This window comes from Pseudomassariella vexata (assembly GCF_002105095.1).
Source record: "Pseudomassariella vexata strain CBS 129021 chromosome Unknown BCR38scaffold_13, whole genome shotgun sequence".
Taxonomy (NCBI): Eukaryota; Fungi; Ascomycota; class Sordariomycetes; order Amphisphaeriales; family Pseudomassariaceae; genus Pseudomassariella; species Pseudomassariella vexata.
The window spans coordinates 826,556-843,820 of NW_024467968.1; the positions used below are offsets into that span (position 1 = coordinate 826,556).

Below are 17,265 nucleotides of genomic sequence, written 5' to 3' on the forward strand. Positions count from 1 at the left end.
TTTGTCGTTTCACGAGCACCTTATCCTGCCATGTCTTCGGTTCTTCCACAGCACTCATAATGATCTCTGGGTCTCTAGCCAGCTCAATAACGATGAAATATTGTTTTGATTATGGCGTGGAACAACGAATTCTGATCTGTTCCAGTTTCAGCGCGATAGTTCACACTCAAGCCCCGAGGCATTCCGTGATGCTCCGGAGCAAGATCCAACGGCGGAACTGCATCGGAACCGCATCGGAACCGCTGAGAGATAGCGCGATAGACGGACGTGCGACAACGTATCAGATATCAGACCCAGGATTCCCGTACAGCGGGTCGTGATACTGCCTATTGCATGCATAATCTGTTAACCTAGGGTTTGTTAGAGGTGCACTTGTAGAGGTGGGGAAGAAAGTCGGAAATGGGGGTTGACGAGGTTCAAGAATGGGGGCGGGGTGCGGCCATCGCCAACTTCTAGGTTGCAGCTTCCCATCGGAGAATTGTCGGACTTTTCATAAAAGGCAGATTGTATGACTTGCGTCTGAATAATACTGCACGACTGCATAATTGATGCGCGACCGGGGTGCTCAACAGCTGCGTCAATTTCCTTATGAGTGGTGAGTTAGAGCCACTGGCAACATACGATCGTCTCAAGCTGTTGCAAGCTTCGACTCCCTCATGGTCTATGGTAGCTTACCAAGAATACCCTGCACACTCATCGATTCATTGCACTTTCCCCATCAAACAATTATTGAGATAGTTGGACTTCATAACAGCGTGGTTAAAAGAGCTGCCTTTCCGCATCATGTCCAGTGCTTGCCTATTTGGGACATTTTCCCTCAATTAGACCAGTTACACCCAGTTATTTAATGGCTTCCAGCGCAGCAGCAGACGATACAGTGGGAGTCGATGGCAGTACCAACGGTCACGAGGACGTCATCGATGTTTGCATCGTTGGTGCCGGCCCAGCTGGCCTGATGCTCGCGTGCGTTCCCCCGATCCTCGTATGATTAGTATTTTGAATGCAGCTGACACATATTGATGAAATAGAGTCCTGTTGAGTCGATATGGTATCAACATAGATGTTTTGGACGAGCGCCCCAGTCAGACTTCAGCAGGTCGTGCTGATGGTCTGCAACCAAAGTCCATCGAAACCCTACGGATGTTGCAACTAGCCGACCCCCTATTGCAAAAAGGGGTTCGCATACACGGTATCTGCTTCTGGAAATCAACCAAGGTTGACTCTTTGAAGCGCATAGGTCGCGAGGTTCATTATTCTGCCGACGTGGTAGATCTCCAGGATGACTTCATACTCCTGGTACATCAGGGCATGGTTGAGGACGTGTTCCTCGACGACTTGTGGAAACGTGGTATAAATGTCAAAAGAAGGCACCATTTCGAGTCGTTCAACATGAAGAACACGGATGACCCCATGGTAGTTCACTACTCAGTTGGTAATGATGGAGAAAAGGGGTCGAGATTGACCCGATATGTCGTTGGATGTAAGCCGAAAGTTTTGGCGCTATCCAGGTACGCTGCTGACTGCTACAGGCGATGGCGCGCGTTCAAAAGTGCGAGGCTGCATTCCAGACACTCACTCGGTAGGGAAGTCCCATGAGTCGGTCTGGGGCGTTCTGGACGGCGAGCTCGTGACGGACTTTCCAGATATATGGTGCAAGTCCGTTGTCTACAGTGAGGAGCATGGTTCGATCCTCATTATTCCGCGAGAGCGGAACATGACACGATTTTATATCGAGATCAAAGTCGGGAATGAGACAGGAGAGCTTCGTGAACTAGGGCAAGAGTTTGTGATGCAACGAGCCAAGCATATTCTTGCCCCGTATTCCGTCGAATGGCGCACTGTCGAGTGGTTCGGTAACTACCAAGTCGGCCAACGAGTAGCTGCTCGATTCTGCGATCCCCTCCAAAGAGCGTTCATCGCAGGAGACGCGAGTCACACACATTCTCCTAAGGCAGCCCAGGGTATGAACACAAGTATGCACGATAGCTGGAATTTGGCGTGGAAGTTGAACTTCGCTCTTAGGGGCTTAGCTAAGCCTATTCTCCTGGAATCATACGAGCTCGAACGCCGTAAGATTGCCCACGATCTCATCAACTTCGACTACGAACATGCGAATCAGATTGCCGGAGGTGATGCGAAAGCTCTAGCTGAGAACTTCCGCACAAATGTGCGATTTATTTCCGGGGTTGGAGTTGAATATGACCAGAACGTGCTTAACCACCCTGTGATAGCAAGGAGAGGTACACTGATGGAAGGATGTTTGGTCCCTCCGGCCAAAGTCACTCGCTACATCGACGCGAATCCCGTTGACATACAACTTGCTATTCCGATGCTAGGCCAGTTCAGGATTTATCTGTTCGTGTCAGATGTAATTGAGAGCAAAAGTTTCCTGGAGTCGTGTTGCGCGACAATTTCGAAGGAACATTCTTTTATCAGCCGTCTTAGTGTGGCAGCGGCTGCAAGCTACAAGAGATCCCCGCGTCGTTCAGCCCCCGACGATATCTATTTGCAGACTCATCGGTATACGTCTGTGAGCGAGCTGATGACGTTCTCACTTGTCAGTAAGTACTCGGGAAACACATCACTCTCAGAGTAAAGATACTGACAGTCATCCCAGCGACGATGGAAAAGTCCAGAGTCGAGATAAAGGATCTACCTCAACTGCTTGCTCAGAGCGCTTGGACATTCTATCTTGACGACGTTCCGCACTTGGACACACGTAAAATGACATGCACTTCGAAATGGGTTGGTGGACTAACGCCAGGCGAGGTAGCAATAGTGAACGTTCGACCTGATGGGTACGTGGGCTCCATTGGAAGATTTAACTCGCTCGATGAAGGGGCTGGCGATGATGCTGCGAAATGGCTTAATGTTTATTACGAAGGCTTCCTGCAAGTGCCGAATGGTATATAAGATGATGTAGCATATACGCCTCGTAAATCGGTAACTTACTTGCTCAAGTGGTCTGACCCAACTCTTCACTCATGTCCTTCCCGGAGACGTAACTTAACCCTGTTCCCCCTCGTGTGTGTATAAATCCGCACGGCAAGCTTCTCTTATATGTTTATGTTAAAACTTAAACAGTAGGATTGAAGTTATACATGAGAAAGTCGCAATGGTCTTAACACCACACCACTTGAAACAGGAATCGAATCGGAGGCGTGGACTTAAAGATTGTCTCGTGTGACGAGCACTAATAGGACACTTTTATATATATATATATATCATCTCATGAACCCGACTCTCTGTCTATATATCTTTTTATGAATATTTTCTAACGACTAACTTGCTGGATGTCCTATATGAGACTCAAGTGCTGCATGGGCAGATGTCCCATTGACTCTTCAGCTTTCGTCCGTGAGATGAGATATGCGTGAAATGGTTCGAAAACTTTATTTTACACAGTTTCATGTTACGTCTAGTACTGGGCACACTGCCTGGACTGATGCTCCGCGGGGCACAATGGCACTTTTGCAGAATTTCGCCCACAATATGATTGGCTTATTGGTTCTGTGACTGTTTCTGGTGTTGGTCTCAATATTCCAACTGAAGAATAACCCGCTGATCGACGCAAGGAGTGCTTTCGAAGTCTGCTTCTCTGCCGGCACCGTCTTTTGCTGGACCTTGCTCTCTGAGTTACACTTTTATCAACGGCAAAATCAGCTTATAGAAACCGTAATTGTTAACCAAAATCTCTGATTGGCAGACACAAAAGTGACGAGCTTGGCTTCCGTATTGCGTGCGCTCTACTTCGGCTCTGCCCTCCTGGCCAGCGCCTTCAGCGGCCTCAGCTCCTCCAATGTTTTATAAATATTTTACAAATCCACCCGAGTTAATCAGCGGCTGACAATTCGTCTTCCTGATCGAAGGTGCCTTGATCGTACTTATCGCCTGCATAGGCTTCTTCTGGCTCCCCGCCACCGCGCCCTGCGCAATAACTCCGGGCAAATTGACGTCGCCCTCTTGCTGCAGGAGTGCTTCCCAACCTGGAGATCCTGGAGGTTTTCCCCATTTTGCGTCATCTCTTTCACGCACTCAGTTGCTTTTGCGATGTGTGCCAATCTCCTGCATATAGTGCTACAGGACCTGGAGTACTCGACCAGCGTCGCCAACCTGCTGATAGTGCGAACCAACCCCGCGGAAATACTGGTGTTTTGGCCGGTGACCTATTCGAGTGACCTGCTGACGGATCGCACGTGGCAAATTGTGCTTTCGCCGGGGTTGGGTGTTATAGGGTTGTTTGTTCTCGCCACCATTGATGCGGTTCCCCCCAGGGGCGCTGAATACTTGCGTGTTTTCTCGTTGCGGAAGTAGCTTACATTCCGGGTTATTTGGTGCGATCGTGACATAAGAGCAATAGCCTGAATGAGAACTCGAGGGCCGCTACCACGGAGCTGCTCGTGGTATTGGTTGATCTGGGAGGTATTCTGTTGAAATCTACATCCAGGACGAAGAACGCACCGATTAGTGCACCCTGTTTGATTGCTACAGCTTGCTGCAATGCCGTCTACATTTGTTTCACACTGTGGCTTGGATATTGGATAAAGAGACATAATCGGCGAATAAACGCGGAGCAAATGTTATCTTGGCTTGTTCTCTCGGGTCGAAGCGTCTCAGGAAATTGCGATGACAGGCCGGTGACAGAAAGCACCAGATAGGGGTACCTCCAGGGTAATCCCGCCCAGACAGCCCTTGACGTGTTTCAAATGGCATGCAACAAGACAACTCGAATCAGGACAAATTTTACAAATTTATATGCAAACCCAAGTATAACGCAAGCTTGCATGCAATCATTCTGTGCCATATAGTTATTTGGTCACCGCAATCTCGAAGAAGACTTTCGCACTGGTGTTGATGTTAATGCGGTCGAGGGTATCTCCACAAGGAGGAGCGTTGAAAGGTGGACAAAATGCCTTGTAGAGATCTTGGCATTCAATATAGGCCTTAGAATCCTCCAATAAGCCTGCCAGGGACTAGACCTTTGAGTACGGCCACCCCAGCATGTACAATGCCCCATCTTACCTTGCTCAATGCGCCAGCCACGACACACACAAGACCTCCTGTCTGCTTCGATCCCTGCGTCGCTAGCAATTGTCTAGGTGTCATATCCGTCATTGTCTTGACGAGGGTATTCATTTCGGCCTGAGCATCCCAGACTATCTCGCCATGATCGGGGCCAAAACCAGACGCCCGCAACCCCACGTAATGGAAAGCCCATATTGTAAGGGTCGCGAGATATAAGCACCAAGGTACATGGAACAGGCCCATCGAATCATAATCAATAAAGTTCTGGGAAGCGGCCTGCAGGAGATGTGCAGCATGCCAAGCAGCTGTCGCAGCATCTGAACCCTCGGTCTCCCTTGTTTGGCGCTCGCTGGAGCTACCCCAGCGCCTGACAACTCTTTCCGAGCGATTATAGTCGACTCTCTGTACTTGATTTCCTAGGATATGCCTGGCGCCTGCGAATATCTGTATGTCGAGAAATTCGGACCGCAGCAAAACTTGAGCTGCATGGTAGACGGTAACATAAGCGGCTTGCCACGCTTCAATCTCGACCTTGGCAATTCCATCGACACTACCTTTCCTGATCTTGACTTCTGTGGCAGCAGACAGCTCACTACAATAGCTGTCAAATTCGACTTTCCAATTTTGATAGGCTTTTTCCAGGCGACTCTGCCAACTGCTGGACTGCGAAGAGATAACGCCTAGACTTGTCTGATCCCGGCGTTTCATGTCCCAAAATATGGACATCAAACCGTGGAACAGGATGATACGGGAAAGTCCGTTCAGCTTCAGAGGCCGCTGCGCATCTGAAGTCAGGTATGACTTTAGAGCTAGGAGATACATAGGTTCCGGTGGACATAAACGTGTATGATGGGACCATTCGGCCGCAGACGATGCCTCCCACAGGGTTTGATCACAGGGCAGAGCAACACGCAGTTCGAATGCTGACATGCACAGACTCTGGCAAAAGAGCACGGCATGTTGAGTGTCCCACATGAAACACAGTAGCGCTAACCTGAGTTACGCACATGTTAGCTTTGATTTTTCCAATGCTCAGAATAACGATAGAGACTGGGCCTTTCACCTCTTCTTCTCTTCGGCTTCAGCCCATTGCCTCCAGCTAGTCTCCTGACTACTAGGTCTCCAGTCTGGGTCACTGAACCTAGATGGCCTCACAGATTGGCAATCAGATCGGCGGATAAGATTGATGAGCATGCCATGGAACAAGTGGCTCATGTCATGTTGCTTTTGACCGGCTCTTGATTTACCTGAGTGGTGTTAGTATAGAATACGGTATTTCCACCAATGACAGGTAGTACTTGCCAAAACACTCAACCAACAGAATTGTCTGCAGCATCCAGAGCTCTGGCTTGGGACTAAACCCCGCGTGCGCAAATATCTGTGGCCGGATCACATCATGAATACACACGGCTAACTTAAGGGTGTCTTTGTTGCAATAGGTGGCGCCAAGTAGGATGATCGACAACAGGAGAAGTGGTTCGAATTGACCTTTGTCAAATGTCGCTTGGTGGATGAGAGGGTACACGGTATTGAACTTGGTGAAGAACAAATCACTGTACGTCTGCAATGACGTAAGGGATAGCAGCGCCTGTCTGACATCTAGAAAATCGCCATCCGGTCCTGGTGGCCTTGCCGCCTCAATTATCTGGAGTAATTGCGTGTATGTATCCTCATCAATAGAGGGCAGACCTTCTGGCTTTCTGAGAAATGATAATGGTCGCTCGAATTGTACTTTATCGGGACTGAATTTCTCATTTGAAGACGACTGTGTTGCCGGTAAAGAGCTTTCCGAACGATTTGAACCCATCTGCTCCGTGTTTTCGCGCGTGAATCGCAGCTGCGACGAAGAAAGAGACTCAGGGCTTGGCCTACATACGACATTGTGATCTCGATAGGGAGGATATGACGTGACAGTCGTCTGTGTGGACTTCGCAGTGGGATGCTGTTCTGGTACATTGAAAATTTGGTCTTGCATATTGGGCTGTTGTAACATGGGGGTCGAGCATGTAATGGGATCCGGCTCATCATAGCCGCTATTCGATTTGAATAGCCAATCGTAGTTGACTTGAGTTGTGTATGGCATGTTGAAAGAACTCGCAGTGTCTGGCTGGAAGACATCGTCGTAATTTATGTCAAGCTGACAGCCAATTGGAGCACCGGGCTGCTGCGACGACATCCAGAACGCATCACAACCATGGTTGCTGTATGGCCCAGATGGTATATGAAACTCAGGTACAAGGGAATTATCTGTAAATAGAGCTTCGTGTACCGCCCCATGGTCACTGGTTAAGTCGGGGTTTTCTGATGAACCTGGCGGTGATATTGGGTTTTCAGGCTGCTGTGCGTATGTCCCAAAGGTGCTGATGTGTTCAGAGCTCGTCTCCTTTGGCCTCTTCTGGACAATGCGACCGTCGAGGTCTTTCCACATTCGCTTGCGAGTGTTTAACTGGCCGTGTCCCTCGCCCCCAGCCTCGTCGTCTTTCTGCCGGTGCCGGTTCAGATGTCGGTCTGCGGCGTTAGTATGCCGTCCTATTTGGCGATGGTAGCCAGGAAACTCACCCAGCAGGTCCTTGCGCTTGAAGTGAGCGCGGCATCGTGGGCAGGTTGCCTGACCGTCGGTGTGATTTAACGAATGTCGATGCAGGTGCTCTGATCTGGTGAAACTTCGATCACAGCCATCAAAGGTGCATGGGAACATGCGCTTCGCGGAGTGGGCAACGCGCGAGCTGCTTCTTGGTCGATCCATTGGGATACGATATTGTAATAGATTCACCACCCGCAAACTTGGTCAATGTGGAGTCTCGTCCTGCCGACTTACATGGAGAGACGCTTTTCACCCCATTCTCAACTACGAACTTCGAGACTGGAAGCCTGTCGCAAGATAACGCAGCTAGACATGTTGGTCAGATCAAGCCCCCGAAAAGCCGCAAGACCGAACGCCGCCCGATGATTTTGGGGCCATATCATCAAGCATACCTTATCGTACATCGGGCGGTCCGCCAGCTTTTCCATTAGGCTTGTGTAAATTAGTGAGTTGGGGAAGTTGCAGTGGTGCAACATTAGTGTTGTGCCGCCCCACTCTTATCTTGCCGCAAGAATGGGGGTTGCTCCCGAGATTTGAGATAACCACTTGCAACTGCCTTCTAACGACACATGATGTACACCACTGCACTAGCGTCGGATAACGGTACTTGCAAGCGGCTTGACGATTGCGATGCAACCTGATACACCCATCAGGGTTGGCAGCCGCCCGTGACACCCTCTGCCATTCTTCGCCATCTAGGGTGGTGAATAAGGCAAAGCGCGACCTCCTGAAGAGGTCTAAAAATCATGAGGAATGCCTGATTTGTAGAGAGGCCCAAATTGAACCAGTTGAATTCATGTTGGCAGATGGGCAGTAATATCCATATTCGTTTTTCTCAAGTTCTCTTCGACCGAGACTTATTCAAATATATCTTAACAGTCATCGAGAATGTCTCCGCGAGCCCCGCCTGAAGTCCGCCAGAAGACGGAAAGAGATCCCGCCAACCGGCTCGATGCAAGTCTCGCCGTAAAAGCCATGCCTCTCATATGCTGACGTTTGATCAAGGTCATTGTTGTCGGAGCTGGTTTAGGAGGACTCGGGGCTGCTATCTCCATTCTCCTGGCCGGGCACAATGTGACAGTGCTTGAAAGCGCCAGTGAGATTGGAGAAATAGGTGCTGGTATCCAGGCACTACCCAACTCGACAAGAATCCTCATCTCGTGGGGTATAGAGGAGAAACTCAAGAACAATGCCACACAACCACGATATGTCAACATGATTGGCTGGAAAGGCAACCACCTGAGTCGGATGGACTTACATGCCTATGCGAAAGCCATAGGCACGCCATTCTGGGATTTTCATCGTGCAAACTTGCACAAGTGTCTGTTAGACCGTGCCGTCGAGCTAGGTGCTAAAGTCATCGTCAACTCGCGAGTTGTCGCGGTCGACTGCGCCGAGGACGGACTGTCATCGACAGTGACGCTGAGCAATGGCACTTCCATGGCTGCGAATCTTATTGTTGGCGCCGACGGAATTTCCTCTAGCCTGCGCGAGATACTTCTCGGCAGACCAGATCCACCAAAACCTACTGGAGACCTAGCCTACCGACTTCTTATCAATACCGAGGACATGTTGCCGTATCCCGAGCTCCGGGGTTTCATTGAAGACCCTCAAGTCAACTATTGGCTAGGACCGGATATTCACGCTGTGAACTATGTCTTGAGGGGCGGAAAGCTTTTCAACATGGTCCTACTGGTTCCAGATGATATTCAAGGGACAGAAATGAAAGTGGAGGGTTCTGTTGAGAAAATGCAGGCCCTGTACGAGGGCTGGGACCCTCAAATCCCTAAGCTGCTAAAGCTCTGCAAGTCGACAGAGAAATGGAGGCTGTGCATTCGTCCAACCCTCGAGCAATGGACACACTCGTCTGGAGCATTCACTCTCCTGGGAGACGCAGTCCACGCCACCTTACCTTACCTAGCTTCAGGTTTCGGAATGGCCCTGGAGGACGCGTCCGTATTGGGTCTTTGTCTAGAGAGGATCAGCCACAATTCACGAGAACAGAAGCTTTTGGCGTTAGACGTGTACGAACAATGCCGTCGCGAACGGACCGAGAAGGTCGTCGCGCGCGGGAATTATCAGCAGCACTTGTATCATATCCATGACGGCGAAGAGCAGAGGGAAAGAGATAAGAAGTTCAAGCACTTTGAAGAGCTAGATCGACAGTGGATCGCACAGGCGGGCTCTCAGCTAGAAGAGCGCTTTGAATCTGGCGATGATCCCTTGCCGTGGAGGTACAATGGTGTCGGATGCTGGCTCTTAACGTACGATGCCGACGAGGATGTAGAGAGGAGGTGGCCGAAGGCTTCAACTGGCGGTGGAGAAATGAGCACGATGTTGTGAGATGCTTATGTGTAAAGATGCTAGTAAATCATGCAATTGATCGACTGTTTTCGAGCTGCAGATTCCAATGGGCTTGGCCATCTCTCTCTCCCACTTCGACATGCGAATAGCAGCTTTGATAACATTGGTACTACGCAAGATATACTGTTACATAGCACATGTCCCAACATTTAGCCATTATCAGCATCAGGGAAACTTTGTGAATCTTTCCTCTAGTCTATCGGTCTATTTCCGTGACTACTACCTCTAATCACAACTACGAGCTCAAGCATCTCTCATCGCCTCCGCTACGGGGTAATCCACGTAACCCTTCTCAGGGGTAACGGCGCCATAAAATGTGGTTCTGTCATAATCATTCAACGGCAAGCCCTCCTCTAACCTGAACGGTAGATCCGGATTGGCAATGAACCAGCGACCAAAACCGATTATGTCTGCCAAGCCAGATTCCACCTTTGGTAAGGTATCAGCTCGACCAAACCCTCCCGCACTAATGAATGCAATGCCGGCAGGTTGCAGAATCTCTCGGAAAGGCTTCAAGGAAGGGATGGTATTTTGTTCAGCTGTCAAAGAGGCGATTTTTACATCCTCTTCGAGCTCCTCGTCGACACGGGGTTCGACCCTGTTCGTTCTATCAGTGGCAACCCTTAGTTATGATAGAAAAGGGTCTTACATGTGCACGTAAGCCGGTTTCTGCGACGTTGGTAGAGAAGCGAGCTCTGAACAGAGGTATGACCAGTGTCCCAATCTGTTGCTATCCTTGGTGGTTTGAAAGTAATTCCAGGGGCTGAGGCGAATGCCAACCCGGTCAGAACCAATGGCATCGCAGACGGCCTTAACCACATTGAGAAGGAATCTACACCGGTTCTCGACGGAGCCGCCGAACTCATCAGTGCGATTATTAATATTATCATGCAGGAATTGTTCGAGCAGGTAACCATTTGCCCCTAGTTAAATCTAATCAGCATGTTTTCCTTACAGATTCAAAGGACTCTGGAGTATAGATGCTTACCATGGATCTCAACACCATCGAAACCAGCCTCTACAGCTCTCTTCGCAGCCTCAACAAAGTCCTTGGTTGTGGCATGGATCTCCTCTGCAGTCATCGGCACCGGTGGGTGCTCAGAGCACTGGGTACCATCCAGCCATTTCCCGTCCATTGGCACGTTGCTGGCCGACGGCGGTGCCATTCCATCCCTGCATGACGAAGGCGAAGCTCGACCGGTATGCCATATCTGAAGGAATATGATGCCTCCCTTCTTGTGCACAGAGTCTGTAACACGCTGCCACCCGGCTATCTGAGAGGCAGAGAATATTCCAGGCACGCCAGGATATCCCGATGCGTAGTGGCTAATGTCTGTGGCCTCTGTGATCTGTAAACCACCCTTGGATGCGCGCTGACTGTAGTACTTGACCATCAGGTCGCCGGGAACATAGATGCCGTCGCTCTCCTTGACGCCTCTCATGCGTGTGCATGGCGCCTAACAGAAGAATCAGCCCGTGTTCCATATGGTTTGTTCCTTTTTCTTCCTTTTTAAAGTGTCAAGCGGGGGGGGACTTACCTGGGCAATACGATGGCAGAGGTCGTACTTTCCCAGCTTGAACGACGAGAAGAGCTTCGTGCCCTTGAGCGGTGTAAGAGATTCTGCCTGAGAACCCATTCTGTTGTCCGAACTCTCCTATGTCGTTAGGGTTGAGAGTTATTAGAAAGGATTGGAATATTTAGTCAACGATCTCATGGAGTGGTTTAAGCAAAGAAATTCATCATGTCTGCAACAGAACCCTTTTATTCCAGGATGACAACGGAACATTCTAGAACAGCTGAAGCTGCAATCCTCCTGCAGCTGCCGAGGTCTATTCTTGTCGATAATTATGCAATGACAGGCTTTCATCATTGACCAAAGAGACGCCTGATAGGTCCCTCCTGTGACAGAATCGCTGACGGTCATTCACTTAGGGAGGAGTGGGATACTACAGCAGCTAGGGTGGGTTCATGCCGCGTGTGTAAGTGGGGGTGGGGGCTGCAGCTTCCATAATCATCCCTAAGCCCAATGCAGCTGCCACGGAGTTTTTCAGGCATGGACGGCTTATGCGAGCAACGCGAGCATCTCATAGCTATCTATTGACTCTATTATCAAATAACAGAGAACCACAACTAGCGTAAAACAAACGGATCACGATTGGCGAATGGATCCATTGCCGTTGTCTCCACTCAAACTATCCTGAGATCTGCTTCTGTCGAGGGTTGGGTTATTATTGGCGTCGTATCTCACCGAAATCCCACTGCGATGAGAAGCGGCTTTGCTGTCAGAGTCCAGCTTCTTTCCCTGAGGCCTTTCAATTGCGGACTGTTGACGTTCCCAACGATTTCAGCATCACCCCAAACTCTATCCCGCACATACACTCTTGTGGGCGAATCTAGGTTTCCAACTTTCATTTCGAGACTCTAAAGAATTGGTAGAATTAATCAGAAAAGCATCCCATGCAATTTCGAAAATCCGATCCTCGAAGCCTTAGAAGGTGACAAACTTGGGCTTTTCGGAATGGCATCAGCTGACGTGCTTCCAAAACCGCCCGTCGCAGCGGCGCGGCTTGGTGATGCAGCCCCGCTGACGGTGGCTGAAGCCCTTTCCCCGTTGATACAGTCGACTTATAAGACTTCGGAACTCCGTTTCTACGTCAATGGACGGAAAATCTCTGTTACGAATCCAAATCCTGACTGGGTACTTCTTGACTGGATTCGCGCTCAAGACAATCTTAAGGGAACCAAGCTGGGTTGTGGCGAAGGAGGATGTGGTGCCTGCACAGTTGTGCTGCAGATGGTGGAACATGGACGATTGAGACATATGGCAGTCAATGCATGTCTTTTCCCGCTCGTGGGTGTTGATGGGAAGGCGCTCATAACCATTGAAGGGTTGGGGACGACCGAACGCCCACACCCATTGCAAGAGAGGATAGCCAAACTTCAGTAAGTTTTCAAGCTTCAACCAAAGTGCCGTGTGACAGATTGCTGAAATGTTTTATCTACAGCGGCTCACAGTGTGGCTTTTGTACTCCGGGCATAGTGATGAGCCTGTATGCTCTCATCAGAAACTCATATCAGGATGGTAAATTCCGTCTTACAAGTTCTGATGTGGAGTTACAAGGCCATCTTGATGGAAACTTGTGTAGATGTGTAAGTCAATTGGGTCAAAGAGAGGATATTTGAAGCTCACATGTTGTCAGACTGGATACAAGCCAATTCTAGAAGCAGCAAAGACGTTCATTATCGAAGACCTCCGCGGAATAATTGAGGAGGATTCCAGCAGTGAGATTGGTGAGAGTATCAGCCTTTTGCAGGATAATATAACAGAAGTGCCTATGAATAGTGGTTGTGGCATACAGAAAGGTTCATGTGGACGTCCTGGTGGCTGTTGTCGCGATGCATCATCTTCGGTAAAGAGTAGCTGCGACAAAGACTCCTCTTCTCAAGGATCCACAGAAACCCGAGCAACCTCGGTCAATTCACTCGACAAGCCCCAGGGGGTAGGTGACTTCCTGCCATACGATCCGACAGCAGAGCTCATATTCCCACCTTCATTATGGAAGTTCCGGAAAGAGCCCATCATGTACGGAGATGAAAGGAAAATATGGTTCAAACCTATTACGCTACAACAGCTTGTCGCCCTGAAAAGTGCTTGGCCCGCAGCCAAGATAGTGGGGGGTGCAAGTGAAACTCAGGTATGCCGAGCTGCTTTCGATATCACCACTCCTTTTACTGACTACTCGTTCAGATTGAGGTACGATTCAAGAAGTTCGAGTTCCGAGTGTCTGTTTACGCTTCAGATATCGAGGAACTCAGCACCTATACACTGCCAAAAACAGACACAGAGATCAAGGCTTTGACAGAACTAACTATACCCGGTAACCTGTCGCTTACCAAGGTGGAAGAACTATGTATGGCTCTGTACCAGAAACTAGGCCGACGAGCTATGGCTCTCGAAGCGCTTCGAAAGCAACTCCGGTACTTTGCAGGACGACAGATACGAAATGTGGCTAGTTTGGCCGGCAACTTAGCAACCGCGAGCCCAATCTCTGATTCAGCTCCCGTGTTGCTTGCTTCCGGTGCAAGGGTCACTGTCATGACTCAAAAACAGGGGTCTTGGGACGTACCCCTTTCTTCATTCTTCGTCAGATACAGAAAAACAACGTTACCCGAGGACGGCACAATAACCAAGATAATTATTCCGCTTGCAGATGAAGACTCGCAAGAGATAACAAAGGCGTACAAGCAGGCCAAGAGGAAAGATGATGACATCGCTATTGTCACTACGGGGTTCCAAGTGCGACTCGATAAGGACGGACTTGTCAAGCGTGTAATCCTTGCATTCGGGGGGATGGCACCGACTACCGTGCTGGCAACCAAGACACAAGATGTGATCCTTGGAAAGCGGTTCGTGGATGGAACGACACTCGAGTCTGCTCTCGATGCTCTTATGGAGGACTTTGACCTCCCTTTCGGAGCACCTGGAGGAATGGCTCATTACCGAAAAGGTGAGGCGGACAGACATATCTTGATCTCTATTCCATAAATTTTGCTAACAAATCCGTAGCTCTGACTTTATCCATGTTCTTCCGGTTCTGGCATGAAGTAGTGACGGACCTAGGCCTTGCCAAGGTGGATCCCGAAATTATCCGGGAGATACATAGAGAGATTTCAACTGGAAGCCGTGGCCACTTCGAGCGCTCTGGGACGAAAGTAGTAGGGAAAGAAATACCCCATCTTTCAGCACTCAAACACTGCACTGGAGAGGCCGAATATGTTGATGATATTCCACGACAGCACAATGAACTCTTCGGCGCATTGGTACTCTCAAAGATGGCCCATGCTAAGATTCTCCGTGTCAACTGGGCGGAAGCCATGGGTATGCCGGGGGTGGTGGGGTATCTTGACAGGAATAGTGTGCCAGAAGGGAGTAATAATTGGGGTCCAATTCGGGTCGACGAGCCCCTATTTGCCGGAGAAGAAGTACATTCCCACGGACAGACCATCGGGATGGTCTACGCAGAGACGGCTCTACAAGCCCAGGCCGCCGCAGCGAAAGTCCACGTATCATATGAAGTCTTGCCCGCAATATTGACTATCGAAGAAGCCATAAAAGCCAAAAGCTTCTTCGAACACGGCAGGCAATTAAAAAAGGGTGCAGCTGTTAATGGGCTCTTGGATGACGTTTTCGCGGATTGTGCGCATGTTTTTGAGGGAACGACCAAATTAGGTGGCCAGGAACACTTTTACCTCGAAACCAACGCAGCTCTAGCCATACCACACGTCGAGGATGGGTCTATGGAGGTGTACAGCTCTTCGCAGAACCTGATGGAGAATCAAGTTTTCGTCGCCCAGGTTTTGGGGGTTCCCATGAGCCGAGTCAACATGAGAGTGCGCCGACTTGGTGGTGCGTATGGTGGGAAGGAGAGTCGAAGTACCCCAATCGCGTGCTTAGTAGCCATCGCTGCAAAGAAGGAGCGTAGGCCTATACGCATTATGCTCAATCGCGACGAAGATATTGCAACAAGTGGACAGAGACATCCGATGCAGTGTCGGTGGAAGGTTGGTACTGACGACCAAGGAAGGCTGAAGTGCCTTGATGCAGATCTGTACAACAATGGCGGATACTCACTAGACATGAGTAGTGCAGTGATGTAAAAATCCCCCTCATTTGTGTTGCATCATAAGTACTGATATTAAACAGGGATCGAGCTTGTACTCACGTCGACAACTGCTACAACATTCCCAATGCATGGATTCGGGGTTGGGTATGTAAGACTAACACAGTAACCAACACCGCATTTCGTGGATTCGGCGGTCCCCAAGGCATGTACTTCACAGAGTCAATCATGAGCACCATTGCCGAAGATCTCAACATCGACATCGACGAGCTACGTCTTCGAAACCTTTATAATGTCGGAGATAGAACTCCATTCCTGCAAGAGATCACCGACGACTTCCATATCAAAACTATGATGGAGCAGTTATCTAACAACTCAGAATATGAGCTTAGGAAGGCTGCCGTCAACGCATTCAATGCCAAGAGCCAGTACAAAAAAAGGGGAATCTGCAAGGTTCCCAGCAAGTTCGGGCTGAGCTTCGCCACTGCTCTGCATCTCAACCAAGCTGGGGCGTATGTGAAAATCTACGAAGACGGCTCGGTACTTCTTCACCATGGCGGCACCGAAATGGGACAGGGACTATATACCAAGATGTGTCAAGTCGCAGCGGAGGAACTCGGCGTCGATGTTGATGATATATACAACAAGGAATCGCAGACGGATCAAGTGGCCAATCCCTCTCCCACAGCTGCATCCTCTGGGAGCGACCTGAACGGCATGGCTATCAAGAATGCGTGCGACCAGCTCAACGAGCGCCTAAAACCATATCGAGAGAAATATGGCGCAGATACCCCTTTGTCCGTCATTGCGCATGCTGCGTACAGAGATCGAGTTAACCTTGCAGCTAATGGGTTTTGGAAAATGCCGCGGGTGGGGTTTCAATGGGGTAACTACAAGGATCCTTTGCCCATGTATTATTACTGGACTCAGGGGGTGGGTATCACTGAGGTCGAGCTTGATCTTTTGACTGGAGATCATACGGTTTTGAGAACTGATATCAGTAAGTGATCATTGGATACCGTAACCCTCCTCCTCGTCGTTTAGCTTCCTGAAAGTGGTATATATATTGATTCTTATTGCTCTAGTGATGGATGTTGGTCGCTCGATCAATCCAGCCATTGACTATGGTCAGATCGAAGGAGCTTTTGTCCAGGGCCAAGGGCTTTTCACCATGGAGGAGTCATTATGGACGAGGACCGGCCAGCTCTTCACTCTTGGACCAGGAACTTACAAGATACCAGGTGGGCCGTCTCTTCCAAACCTCTTTCCATTATCTGCATGGAAAAGCTAACAAATGTGACTAGGCTTCTCAGATATCCCACAAATATTCAATGTCTCGATGCTTAAACATGACTCGGAGGGCAAACCGATCAGCTGGAAGAACCTCCGATCCATCCAAAGTAGCAAGGGCATCGGCGAGCCACCGCTTTTCTTAGGCTCGACGGTCTTCTTTGCACTGAGAGAAGCCGTCAGAGCTGCAAGAGGTATGAATTGCGTGGCAGAGCCATTAGTGCTGAATGCACCGGCCACCCCTGAGAAGCTGAGGCTGGCGGTGGGGGACGACTTGCTGCGCCGGGCGGCAGTGATCCCAAAGGATGGTGAGACGAACTTCTTTGTGCGGATTGAGGAGTAGTGGAAGTCAGTTTTCTTCTGGTTACTTCTAATGTATT

The 17,265-nt window shown here is 49.6% G+C and overlaps 5 protein-coding genes across 5 annotated transcripts; 3 read left to right on the forward strand and 2 right to left on the reverse strand.

The window, feature by feature from the left end:
* Positions 1-847: 847 nt before the first annotated feature.
* BCR38DRAFT_351395 (FAD binding domain-containing protein) lies at positions 848-2,913 on the forward strand (the record flags this gene model as incomplete). Its single annotated transcript, XM_040856638.1, has 4 exons — positions 848-963; positions 1,029-1,480; positions 1,530-2,561; positions 2,618-2,913. The coding sequence occupies 4 exons, from the start codon at positions 848-850 to the stop codon at positions 2,911-2,913; spliced, it is 1,896 nt and encodes a 631-aa protein (XP_040712247.1).
* Positions 2,914-4,777: 1,864 nt separating this feature from the next.
* Positions 4,778-8,015, reverse strand: BCR38DRAFT_375879 (fungal-specific transcription factor domain-containing protein). The gene is made up of 4 exons (XM_040857341.1): positions 7,585-8,015; positions 6,328-7,533; positions 6,089-6,272; positions 4,778-6,019 (listed from the first exon to the last, which is right to left on the reverse strand). The coding sequence occupies exons 1-4, from the start codon at positions 7,769-7,771 to the stop codon at positions 4,945-4,947; spliced, it is 2,652 nt and encodes an 883-aa protein (XP_040712248.1). The 5' UTR covers positions 7,772-8,015; the 3' UTR covers positions 4,778-4,944.
* Positions 8,016-8,175: 160 nt separating this feature from the next.
* BCR38DRAFT_375884 (uncharacterized protein) lies at positions 8,176-10,117 on the forward strand. Its single transcript, XM_040857342.1, has 2 exons — positions 8,176-8,563; positions 8,615-10,117. Exons 1-2 carry the CDS (start codon positions 8,498-8,500, stop codon positions 9,950-9,952), a joined length of 1,404 nt encoding a protein of 467 aa, XP_040712249.1. The 5' UTR covers positions 8,176-8,497; the 3' UTR covers positions 9,953-10,117.
* Positions 10,097-11,900, reverse strand: BCR38DRAFT_445199 (12-oxophytodienoate reductase 1). The gene is made up of 4 exons (XM_040860993.1): positions 11,512-11,900; positions 10,962-11,430; positions 10,623-10,896; positions 10,097-10,571 (listed from the first exon to the last, which is right to left on the reverse strand). Exons 1-4 carry the CDS (start codon positions 11,608-11,610, stop codon positions 10,217-10,219), a joined length of 1,197 nt encoding a protein of 398 aa, XP_040712250.1. The 5' UTR covers positions 11,611-11,900; the 3' UTR covers positions 10,097-10,216.
* A 592-nt stretch (positions 11,901-12,492) lies between these two features.
* On the forward strand, positions 12,493-17,228 carry BCR38DRAFT_350807 (molybdopterin binding aldehyde oxidase/xanthine dehydrogenase; the record flags this gene model as incomplete). The annotated part of the gene is made up of 8 exons (XM_040856599.1): positions 12,493-12,917; positions 12,980-13,124; positions 13,175-13,669; positions 13,723-14,482; positions 14,542-15,628; positions 15,679-16,595; positions 16,681-16,836; positions 16,900-17,228. The coding sequence occupies 8 exons, from the start codon at positions 12,493-12,495 to the stop codon at positions 17,226-17,228; spliced, it is 4,314 nt and encodes a 1,437-aa protein (XP_040712251.1).
* Between the last annotated feature and the right edge of the window lie 37 nt (positions 17,229-17,265).